The sequence below is a fragment of the Anser cygnoides genome, chromosome 1, assembly GCF_040182565.1.
Source record: "Anser cygnoides isolate HZ-2024a breed goose chromosome 1, Taihu_goose_T2T_genome, whole genome shotgun sequence".
Taxonomy (NCBI): domain Eukaryota; kingdom Metazoa; phylum Chordata; class Aves; order Anseriformes; family Anatidae; genus Anser; species Anser cygnoides.
Genome location: NC_089873.1, coordinates 194,520,857 through 194,533,098, shown reverse-complemented (window position 1 = coordinate 194,533,098; position 12,242 = coordinate 194,520,857). Strand labels below are relative to the sequence as shown.

The following is a 12,242-nucleotide window of genomic DNA, read 5'->3' as shown; positions in this document are numbered from 1 at the left end:
TGTTGTGTGCGTGGAATGAGCAAGAAAACCTCAGCCCGAGCCCCGTGCTGCTGAGCCCTGCTCTAGCCTGGAGATGGAAGATGTGAATTCAAGTCCCTTCTGTTCTGCATGCGGGCAATAGCCATCGGACTGGGGCTGTCCCCTGCACAACACCGCTGTGTCTCTGGGTGTCTGGAGGGATCACAAGAGCATCGGTGGGGACCACTCTCTTCCTGGGCCATGGGATGACCTGTGGGAGGTGTGTTTTTAACTTCTCTCTCTCCTCCCTTTAATCCAGCCTGACTACCAGCCTGAGGAGTTTCACCCTTGCACCCACTGGTGTGATGGGGAAGTATCCTAGAGCACACGGTGCAGACACAGCACCAAGGCTGTACAAAACCACCAAACTTTGACTGAACAACAGGCTTATCCCATATTAAAAGCTGGAGTGAATGATGTGTTGGATTCTCTTCGAAACGCTTTCAAACTGTGCTAAGGGAAGAAGGTGAGGGGCTGTTAACATGAACTCGGATTTAAATTGTGCATTGCTTAAACCTCTTTCCAGTTGAACCAAGGAATACATATTTCTTTTTTCTCTCTCAGTGATAGCCACTGGAGTGGTCACCTTTTATTTTGCCAGCCAGTAGCCATGTTCTCCGTTTAAAAAGTATAATTAAATTCTGCACCTCTGAATTCCCTGAAAACTCTGTAAACTATTAAGAAGAGCAAAAAGATTAAACCTGAAAGGTCATTACTCTGAAGGGGCCTTTCTAAAATGTATTGTCTAATGAAAAAATAAATAGCATTTTTAATGTGCTGTTACAGATAAAATCCTGCCTTTCTTTCCTCTTTGTATTAATTTTAGCCAGATCAGCAGCTCATTAGTAGATGTATGTATGCTGCAGCTTTAGAAGCCTGTTGTCATAATTAAACTGAAGATCCGTGTGTTCTGTCAGGCATGTCCAATGTTGTCTATTTATTGTAAAAAACCTTCATAGTCTGAGCCCATACTCTGCTCCTGCTGCCATTTAACACCCTGCTGAATTCAGCAAAAGCTTAGTAACCTTCCCCAGTCTGCATCACATGCATCCTTTCATTTTCTCACTGTCCCATGTGGTAGATTTCTCCTTTACCAGAAAAAGAAAAGAATATCTTTCTAAAGTAAGAACAGAAACTGAATATGTAAAATTGTCTCTAAGTTTCATAAGGAATCATCTCTTGAGAATGAAGCAATTGTAAGCCCACATCACCCAGACTACCCTCTTCTAGAAGGCATGGGGGAAAGAAAGAAAAAGAATACCTGCTTTTGAGCTGGGTAACCTGGGAAGCAGCATTATCAGTCACAGTTAAGCTATTTCCAATAAATATCTCTCAAGGACACATAATATTTTTGCGAGATAAACATTTGCAACGTGCAGGATATTAGTCGACCTACCATTGCTCATGAAATACAAATCCATTTTATTTTGTTTTTTTAAATTCCTTCTGTTTACTGCACCATGCTTTCAGACTATGACTAAATCACTGGGCTTCACCTGTAGTAGTGAGAGTATGGAAGGCCCTAAAGACTTCTGTACAGATGGCCTTCATCCTGTGGGGAGACTGCAAATTAATATGAGGGTCATTGGCATTCATCAGGTACTTGGTCTGTCTGGCAAATGATGACATCAATCTCGGTGCAAAAGGGATCATGCATTATTCTATATGTAATCAACTGCTAAATTTAAACAGTGAGGGGCCAATAAATTTTTTTCAGGAAGGGTCATTAATAGCCAAGGGCCTGAGCCATCAAACCGTTACTTACATGAGCGGTTTTTGCCCTTACAGGTTATCTCATTAGGCTCCTGCCTTGGCGAAAAAGGGCTGTGTAAAACAGAGTCTGAGGAATTAGCATCTGAAGGAACAACTTCTCTAATTAACAGATTAAAAAATATCCATGTACAAAAGTCTGTTTGGGGGATTTGCAAATATGTATGCCGTCTGCTTCTTACCAATGTGAATCCAGAGAAAACGGGAAGTTACAAAGGTTGTAATGAATACAGACATAATTGTAAAATACAAAACCTAAATACAATATTGTCTGTCATGCAGTGGCCAGTCCTGTGTGAACAAGAAACCTGACCTCTATAAATGCCATACTGTGTATATACTATGGGGAAATTCACTATAAGTAACGAGCAATTTGTTCTTGAAAGAGGGCACTCATATTCTTTATTTTTATGATAAATAAAGGAGGGGGTTTTCATGACCACATTATGTATTGGATATGCATGCTCTTCTGCATGTTTATATTAAAATCCAATTATATCAGTTAATCAGAACAATGGAATAATGCACAGGTACTTGTCCATAACAATATAGATTTTTCCCCTGATTTCTGAAACTCGCCATATTCTGATCATGGGTATTTAAATCTATAAACTTTGGCTGGCTGGCAGCCAATGTGAGCCAGAATGCCAAGGTATATATAATGACAGTTCAGTTATTTCCCTACTTCTCTACAATGCTTCTCTTCTAACTGTCTCTCTCATTAAAAATTGTAAAATTAGTTGCCAGACAGAGCAAGAACTAACTCTGCTTTTCAGTTCTTTTAGCTGAAGCAGAAATATTCCAAAATGGTACATGAGCACAGACAGCAAAGGGTTTGTGACAGCAGGGAGAGACATGAACATTTGCTGAGGTTTCGATGCTTTCTGCCCTTTTCCAGTCCCAGGGCCTAACGTTCACCCCTTGCAGTTTCACAAAACCCTATGGCTTAGAATAATTATCACACCAATACACAAGACACTTGCATTTTCACTATTTGGTAATCCTGAAACCAGGAATAATGAGAATAGCATTTTGAAAGTAAATAAAATATTCACCAAACATTCTGGGGATTTAAGCCCAAGTGGTTTAGGTGAAAGTGGATTAGTGTGGACTGGGGCAGGAGAGAGGAAGAGGCAGTTTGAGACACAGGAGGCAAATTGTCACTTGGGAAAGACAGCAGATGAAATGAATACACAACTGATTTTAAATGTATTTTAAGCAATTTAACTGTCAGTACTACTGTGTTACCTGTTGACAATTTAAACTGAAAGATAAGGTTAAATATTTTACTGCTATATATAACTAGCCCTATCTATTAATTTTGTAATAACCATATCCTGAATTAGTAAATTCTTTGGCTTTGAAGTTTATTTAATCCACAATTTGGTTATTGTTGCCATAAATAGAGCTAACATCCTTAGATATCTTTATACCTACATTAAAGCTGCCAATGCTGTTTTCTGTAAAAAAAGGCCATTTTTATGTGGTTCCTTTCCTTTCCTTTCCTTTCCTTTCCTTTCCTTTCCTTTCCTTTCCTTTCCTTTCCTTTCCTTTCCTTTCCTTTCCTTTCCTTTCCTTTCCTTTCCTTTCCTTTCCTTTCCTTTCCTTTCCTTTCCTTTCCTTTCCCTTTCCTTTCCTTTCCTTTCCTTTCCTTTCCTTTCCTTTCCTTTCCTTTCCTTTCCTTTCCTTTCCTTTCCTTTCCTTTCCTTTCCTTTCCTTTCCTTTCCTTCCCTTCCCTTCCCTTCCTTCCCTTCCCTTCCCTTCCCTTCCCTTCCCTTCCCTTCCCTTCCCTTCCCTTCCCTTCCCTTCCCTTCCCTTCCCTTCCCTTCCCTTCCCTTCCCTTCCCTTCCCTTCCCTTCCCTTCCCTTCCCTTCCCTTCCCTTCCCTTCCCTTCCCTTCCCTTCCCTTCCCTTCCCTTCCCTTCCCTTCCCTTCCCTTCCCTTCCCTTCCCTTCCCTTCCCTTCCCTTCCCTTCCCTTCCCTTCCCCCTTCCCTTCCCTTCCCTTCCCTTCCCTTCCCTTCCCTTCCCTTCCCTTCCCTTCCCTTCCCTTCCCTTCCCTTCCCTTCCCTTCCCTTCCCTTCCCCCTTCCCTTCCCCCCTTCCCTTCCCTTCCCCCTTCCCTTCCCTTCCCTTCCCTTCCCTTCCCTTCCCTTCCCTTCCCTTCCCTTCCCTTCCCTTCCCTTCCCTTCCCTTCCCCCTTCCCTTCCCTTCCCTTCCCTTCCCTTCCCCCTTCCCTTCCCTTCCCTTCCCTTCCCTTCCCCCTTCCCTTCCCTTCCCCCTTCCCCCTTCCCTTCCCTTCCCTTCCCTTCCCTTCCCCCTTCCCTTCCCTTCCCCCTTCCCTTCCCCCTTCCCTTCCCTTCCCTTCCCTTCCCTTCCCTTCCCTTCCCTTCCCCTCCCATTTCTCTCCCCCTCAGACATGCCCATTGGGTATAGGTGTGCAGGAAGGCAGGGTCACGGAGGCAGTCACATCAGTGAGTCACACCGTTGGTGTACCAGAGTGGTCTGCACTCATCTTGGCAGAGGAAATCCCAAGTTGGAGACCCTTTGCTTGGGTCTAGCCCAACTGGGCTGAGTGTAGTTTGTGCCCTGCGGCCTAAATCTTTCTCAGGAACTGTCAAAGAGTTAATGGTGACCAACCAAATTTCACGAATCGCGTGTTTACCAGAGGCAAAAGCACTGCAGAAGAACTCCACCGGGAAACCACGAAGCACGTAAATGCGTAGCTGATCAGCTACATCCTGACTCTGAGACTGCTCCTTGGCTGTTGGGGTCAGTGGGCCTTTTTTCCTGATTGTCATTTTTTTCTGAAGTCACATCAGAGCTGATCTTGTACAGATCTTCCTCCGGGCTTCTCAGGTGCCTCCAGGCCAGCAGAGCAGACTGACGCTTTCAGTCTTCCCTAAAAGTCCCGCTACGCTCAGTGGGGCCGCGCAGCACCTCTGCCCCTGCTCCCAGTGTGGCACTGAGGGAACCTCCTGGGCTGTCAGGTCTGGCCCCATGCCATCACACCCAGCCCATCATTTCACTCCTTCTGGAGCACCACCCTATTTTTTTTGCCCCGTTATCTCTACAGGAAGCATCGTTCAGATCTCTTGTGTTCAGAAATGGTGAGGGATCTGGAGAACAAGTCTTACGAGGAGCGGCTGAGGGAGCTGGGCTTGTTCAGCCTGGAGGAGGCTCAGGGGTAACCTCATCGCTCTCTATAGGTACCTTAAAGGAGGCTGTAGAGAGGTGGGGGTTGGTCTATTCTCCCACGTGCCTGGTGACAGGACGAGGGGGAACGGGCTAAAGTTGTGCCAGGGGAGGTTTAGGTTGGATGTTAGGAAGAACTTCTTTACTGAAAGGGTTGTTGGGCATTGGAATGGGCTGCCCAGGGAAGTGGTTGAGTCACCATCCCTGGAGGTCTTTAAAAGACGTTTAGATGTAGAGCTTAGTGATACGGTTTAGTGGAGGACTTGTTAGTGTTAGGTCAGAGGTTGGACTAGATGATCTTGGAGGTCTCTTCCAACCTAGATGATTCTGTGATTCTGGGATTCTGTGAAATCACCTGGATTTCAGCTGGGATGTGCTCTCGGGCCGTTCACATCCAGATGCTCCTGGAGAAAACACTTACAGCTGTGGGAGGGCAACCTTCACATTGCTACGGCTGGGTGCGGCGGTGCTCGGCTCCTTCCGGGGGGGACCGGGGATGGGATGGGATGGGAAGGGATGGAATGGGGGTGGGATGAATGGACCAGGGACTGGGTGCGGTTGGGATGGGGGGACCGGGGGTGGGATGGGGATAGGATGGAGGGGATGGGGGTGGGATGGAGGGACTGGGACTGGGACTGGGACTGGGACTGGGACTGGGACTGGGACGGGACAGGACAGGACGGGACGGGACGGGACGAGATGGGACGGGACGGGACGGGACGGGACGGGACGGGACGGGACGGGACGGGACGGGACGAGATGGGACGGGATGAGACGGGACGGGACGGGACGGGACGGGACGGGACGGGACGGGACGGGACGGGACGGGATGGGATGGGATGGGATGGGATGGGATGGGATGGGATGGAGGGACCAGAGGTGGGAAGCGGGTGGGATGGGGGGGCTGTGAGTGTGATGGGGGGATGGGTTGGGGATAGGATGGGGGAACAGGGGTGGGGTGGGGATGGGATGGGGATGGGATGGGGGACTGGAGGTGGGGTGGGGATGGGATGGGGGGGCTGGGAGTGGGATGGGGATGGGATAGGGGGACCGGGGGTGGGATGGGGGGAACAAGGGTGGTGTGGGGATGAGAAGGGGGGGCTGGGAGTGGACTGGGGTTGGAATGTGGGGGCCGGTGTTGGGATGGGGGTGGGATGGGGATGGCACAGGGGGGCCGGGGGTGGGATGGGGGGGCCGGGGGTGGGGTGGGGATGGGGGCAGGGGGTGGGCGGCCCCGTCCTGACGTCAGCGGCCGGGGCGGTGCCAGGCTGCGGGCGGCGCTCCCCGAAGCGGCGGCGGCTCCGCTCCGCTCCGCTCCGCACCCGCTCCGCACCGCCCGGCGCTGCCGCAGCCCCCCCAGCGCCCGCCGCCGCCGGGCCGCCCCCTCGCCGCCTCCTCCGGCGCAGGTAAGGGGCTGGGGGGCGGGCGGCGGGGCTCGCTGCCCCCTGTCCCCGTGCCAGGGGTGGGGGGATCGGGGCAGGGTGGGCGCTGATGTGTCCGGCTCCCCTTTCGCAGGCTGCTCTGGGGCTCGAGGGCGAGCGAGAGGCAGAGCCGGCAGCACCCCGGGCATCGGCAGCGAGCGCCCGGCCGGCCGCAGCAGCCCGGCAGCGGCTGGAAATTTCGGCGTCTTCAGAGAGGGGAGGGAGATCCTCGTCTTTCCGAAGCCTCCTCAATGAGTGCCAAGCTCTCCAAGGAGTTGAGGCTGTCCCTGCCGCCTTGCCTCCTGAACAGGACGTCCGCCACCTTGAACGCCAGCAGCACCTGCATCGCGCAAGTGGGTCAGCTCTTCCAGTCCTTCTCGTCCACTCTGGTTTTAATCGTCCTGGTCACCCTCATCTTCTGCCTGATCCTCCTCTCCCTCACCACCTTCCATGTCCACAAGAGGAAGATGAAGAAGCGGAAGATGCAAAAGGCTCAGGAGGAGTATGAAAGGGACCACTGCACCCGCAGCAGCAGTAGCGGCAGCCGGCAGCACCCCGGGACAGGGGCGCGGGGAGAGGCACCCCAAGGAAGAGACAGCCGCCTGGGAAGACCCCCCCAGGACTCAGAGATCCAGCGCCCCTCTCCCTCGGCAGCCCCCAGCTCCCAGCAGCCACGGGCTTCTTTGGACACAGCTGGCGCGGGGCTCTTGCAAACGGTGATTTTGTCATGATGGTTTGGGGGAGACCTCGCGACGGCGCTGGTTGGTGTTTGTAAATACCTGAGTGATTATTCTTGTCCCCGAAGAAGAAGAAAAAAACGTTGCTAATTCAAATGAACGAACGAGCCCCCGATCCAAGCGCATGACAGATCACATTGCGTTTCTCATTGACTGTGCAAGGAAAGGATGCGTCTTTTTACCGGAGAAGGAGCTGCACTCAGCTACCACACACCATCGTCCACCTGGAGGAGCGGGTCAGGGGTGGGGGTCCCTTTTCCCCGGACGTCGTTACCCTGAGGACCGGGGCGATCCCACTCTCCTGGGCTTCCCCTGCACCCCATGTCACCATTGCATGGCGTGGCTGGGGCGCGGGTGAGGGGTGCGGGGGGAGAGGAAGGTCTGGTGGGCACCTTGGGACCCCCCGTCCCCTCGGAGCAGGGCAACAGCCCACCGCGGTCTCTCCTTCTGTGCCAGGACCTTTGCCCCTGTCCCACCCCTCTCACTCCTTTCCAGGACTGGATATTGTTTTGTGTAGAAATGTCCACCCCAGTCTGGGCTTCAGAAAACTGCAGGCGCCCTGCGGCCCCGTCCCCCCAGCTGCAGCGCTGAGCCCCCCGCCGTCTGCCCAGCAGGATGGGCAGAGCAGAGTAGAGCTTTCCTCTCCCCTCAGCATCCCTCATCTTCAAACACCCCCCGTGACACAGACCCCGAAACCCGGCACCGTTCTGCGTGGCAGTGCGAGGCGATGCGCCCTGAGGGAGGGTGGCCTTGTCCCTCCTGGTGGTACCCAAAGAAACCCGGTTCTGCACCAGGCACCCCGCACCGACTGCGCTGCATTCACAGCTTCACCTCCCGGCAAGGAATCCTGCAGCAGAACGGGGCTGGGTCCTACTTTTTTTTGGCTGATATGTATTTTTATCCCTCCTAACCTAGCAGGCACAACACTTAATTTTCCCCCTTTTGGGGAGCAAACCATGCGGTTGTACAAAATGTCAGCTCTTAAACCCTGGCAAATGTTTATTTCAGAAGTGGCTGGTGTGGTTTCTCCTGAGCAAACACCAGTAGCTTTTTTGTGTCTGGCAGGCAGGTGTAAGGGGCTGCTGGTGCTGTGCGTGTTGAAGGAGCCCAGGGCAGTGCCAGGTTCAGCAAATGCGGCTTTGCTCAGCGATTAAATCAGTGCCCGTTCCTTGGAGGTGCCTTAGCAGAGTGCCGTGTCCAAACTTTGAGACATCTCGTGTGGTATCACAGCAGAGGCAGCCCTCTACTGTGCAGTTTAACATCTAAAAAATACAGCAAAGGAAAAGGAATCCTGAGGGATTTCTTTTCTTTTTTTCCTTTCCTATCCCGGCATTCAAAGTGGCGTGAGGAGATAGTAGTAGTCCACAGTTCTTAACGTTTTGTCCCCGCTCTGCTGTACTCTGCCTCCCGGCGTGGCTGTTGGGCTGGAAAACCCCGGGCACAGGCGGGGAGCGAATGCCGCTCGCCGAGGTAAAAGGAGGAAGGAGGGCGGCAGAAGCGCTCCCTAATCCTTCGACAGCGCCAAAACGCGGAGGTTTCAGGGCAGCGCCTCTGTTACCCCGTTTTACCCCTTCCTGATCTTGCTTGGCCTGACGGGCAATGACCGCTGGGTTTGGATCCGTGCCTCCGGCGCTGTGGGCAGGTGCTGTAGCATCCCGCTCGAGGAGCTGCTCCGCCAGCTGAGGTTAGTGCGGGGACGTGCCTGGAGCCCACGGGGCTTGCACGCTGCGGTGCGGCCGCACCGGTGGCTGATGCTCCCCGGCAGCTGGTGCCACCAGATGCTAATGGCTCCTGCGTTGTTGCTGGGCAAGGAAAACGGGCTTTTGTTTTGTTTCCCCTAATAAAGGATGCATGAACTTTTGTGTTTAACCTCCTTATGCAACTGCAGCACGGTATTGCACCACAGGGAATAGGTTTAGGACAATGAAGAGAGTTCAGTGAGCAGTAATGGAGCTTCCTGGTCGTTGATCTCCACTAAATAGAGAGATATTACTTTCCCCTTTATTTTGTGCCTTTTCTTAAAAACCAGTGTATGATTTCGAGTTTTATAAAAGCAATAAGATGTTCCAGATCACTCCAGTGCATTTCTGGTTGATGGTTCCACTTCTTTAGTGTCTGAAGTCAGATACTCTTCCTTCTGCCTTATGCACTCAAGGCATGCAATAATTCCCCAGAAGTGTACTGCTTGTCACATCTCATTGCAGTTATAAAATTGCCCTATTTTTGAAGAAAAAAATAAAAAAAAAGAAGGATGGAGATATATATATATATCTTTATATATATTACAGATATATAGGTATATATATTATTTATATTATCTCATGACACTAAAAAGTAGTTGCAAAAAATGTAACTAGAGTTAAAATGTTATCATGTAAACCTCTATCCTCTGTTAATTAGCTTTGACTTATTATTTTAATATCTCTGTATTTATGTAAATCTATGTAAATTATGTGGTCTCTAAGTAAAATTTCATACTGACTTTAATTTTCTCAGAACTGTGAGCTTCTTGTGGTGTCATTTAAGGTTTTGCATTTCTAAAGTTAAATTACACAAGATGCAAGAAGTTATAAATTCCTTTTATCACACAGGAATACTGCAATAAGGTTCATGCGTTCTCCCAGTACACGACCCTACCTTGAAGTATTGTAAGCTTATGAGGTTTAATTGAACGGTCTCAGGAGATCCAGTTGATACAAGCAGGACACGTAGGCTTTCATTTTCATGAAACAATAAGCAATCTAGGGAATAAATGTGGATTTTTAAAACAGAATTTATGCTTGGAGGTTCTGTCAAATCAATTGCTTCAAAACCCTACAGCTACAGCTAAACTTCTGCACTTAGCATTCAGTATTAATAAGGCTGATGCTTCTTCCCTTTCCCCCTCCTACTTAAACTAGAAAAGTGTAGGAAATTGTTCATATTTCTAAAGCATACATTTTCAGCTAACTGTGAAACTGCCCAAAGGGTTTTGAATCTACATATTTTATGCAAGTGTAATATCTATGTATCTGTATCCATATACTTAAATATTTTTGTGTAACCTTTTCTACGATATTTGATAGAGATGCTGGGTGAATGCTTGTTCCATTCTCGTACGTAAGGACGGATTTATACCCTGACAATGCGGACGTTCTTTTTCCTGTGAACTGTTAAAAATTTGCACTGTATTTTTGGCAAGTTACGATGGAGCCCGGACAGCTGCGTGCTGGCTGCTGGAGAACAGACAGTCCTTCCTCTGGTAAGGGGCACATCCTCTGCCTGGATTTTCCTGCTTCAAAATAAGAATTTGGGGCCTGTAGCCCGGCAGCATCTTGCAGGTGTAAGAAGAAGTGCCGCGGTGCTCACCAGCCCAGTCCGGTCGTCGTCCCACGGAAGAAGCACGACGGCAGTCGCTTATTTTGTAGAACCTCGCCAAAGCTGGGTGGCAGCGCTGGGGCTGGACTGGCGAACCGGCAAGTCCTCATCCTGCGGAGCACCCCCAGAGCCTGCTGCTCCCTCGGGGCTCTGTCCAGCTCCCACTGACAGCAATGCGAGTGGCATCTGCTGACTACGAAGGGACCTGGGTCCCGTCCGTCATCCAGGCAACGGGTGGCAGCATCCCCATCGCTTGCCCTGCTCGGCATTTTGGTGGGGAGAGGAGCATTGTGGTGTGTGCTGTCTGCATGGGACGGCTGGGACGCCAAGCCTAGCTGTGGTCAGCCCCGCTTTGCTGGCCCAAGGCATGTACGTGGATCCCGCGTGGGTCACGGACGGGGAGAGGCATTTCGTTCACATGTATCGGTCCAGCATTTTTTTTCTGGGGGTGTTTGTCTACTGCAAATGTAATCTCTGAGATGAGATTTGCCAGCTTGCCATCCAGGCATGATTTCGCTTTTGATAAACCTCTCCCAGACATATATCTGCACATGTACAGATATATATCTCCAAAGAAATGCTGGACGAAAAACAAAGAACAGAGATTCCACCTTATAGGCAAAACTGTCCCATGACTAAAAACTGTTTTAGTTTTGTTTGTTTGTTTGTTTTCTTTTTTTTCCTGTTAGTTTTTAATTCATTTTAAAGGCTACTATCTTCAATGTAAATAGCAAGTTACTATGTGATTAATGTTTTCCACGGCATTCCTGAGTAGTTGCTATCTTGTTTCTGGAAAACTATGTCCAGTGTTCTGAAGCAACTGTGCTTTTCTTGTTCTATTGTTATGAATATGAGTGCAACTTTTATGTAGGGAGGAAAAAGAACACGATCTGACTCCTTAGACAGGACTGAATTATTATAAATCCAGTTATGGGATTTGGTTGCTTTTCTTTCTAGTAGTCATTTTCTCTGCACGTTTGTATTTTTTCTATGGGTAATTGAAACCCTACATTTTAATAAGTACGCAAGCTATGGAGGGTAACACGAAAAATGAAGTAGGAAACATTCTTTTTCCTCTTTTGTGTAAATAGCAAAATTTATAATGACTTAGATACCGTTTCATTACAGTTCTCATCTACATAGAAGTTGGCATGACTCGTATATGAACCTTTAATTACGTTTTAATTTATGTTAAGTATTAGAACTACTTTTATCCAGGACTGACTTTCTCATCTCTTTCTGGTACCTAACTCTTTTTTTCACTGAAGCCAAGTTTTCCATCTGATCACTAAATAAATTTCTAGTAGAACAGAGCCTCCTTCTGTTTTTAGTCTTTTACATGTAGCTCTCTGCTCTTAATCCAGCCAAACTCAACAGTATAGGAAACGTGTTACAAACTTGTGAAGCCTGGATGGTGTAGGAGCCTTGAGGGGAGAGGTGACTGTCCGACAGGCACACAAGGGAGGTTCCTGACGATGTCAGCCTTAGCTTCCCCATCTGGAGCCATGGAGGTGAAGCCTCCTCATCCTCTGGCTGACCTGGATGAAGGGGGATCCATTCCAGCTGCAGCAGAGACAAGTGTCAGCCTCCTTCCTCACCCTGTTGCTCCAAAGCATCATTTTCTACATGACACTAGATCTCATTTCAGTAAACTACATGTAATATAATTCTCGTTCAAGTCAAAGAATTTTTCATTGCTCCACCGATATATGTTCTCAGTGGGTAACTAGAAGAATTCATTTTAACCT

At 49.3% G+C, this 12,242-nt stretch overlaps 1 protein-coding gene across 1 annotated transcript; it reads left to right on the top strand.

Annotated features, from left to right (window-relative positions):
- Positions 1–6,256: 6,256 nt before the first annotated feature.
- Positions 6,257–11,811, top strand: C1H11orf87 (chromosome 1 C11orf87 homolog). The gene is made up of 2 exons (XM_066989820.1): positions 6,257–6,385; positions 6,495–11,811. The coding sequence occupies exon 2, from the start codon at positions 6,652–6,654 to the stop codon at positions 7,129–7,131; it is 480 nt and encodes a 159-aa protein (XP_066845921.1). The 5' UTR covers positions 6,257–6,385; positions 6,495–6,651; the 3' UTR covers positions 7,132–11,811.
- The last annotated feature ends 431 nt before the right edge of the window (positions 11,812–12,242 follow it).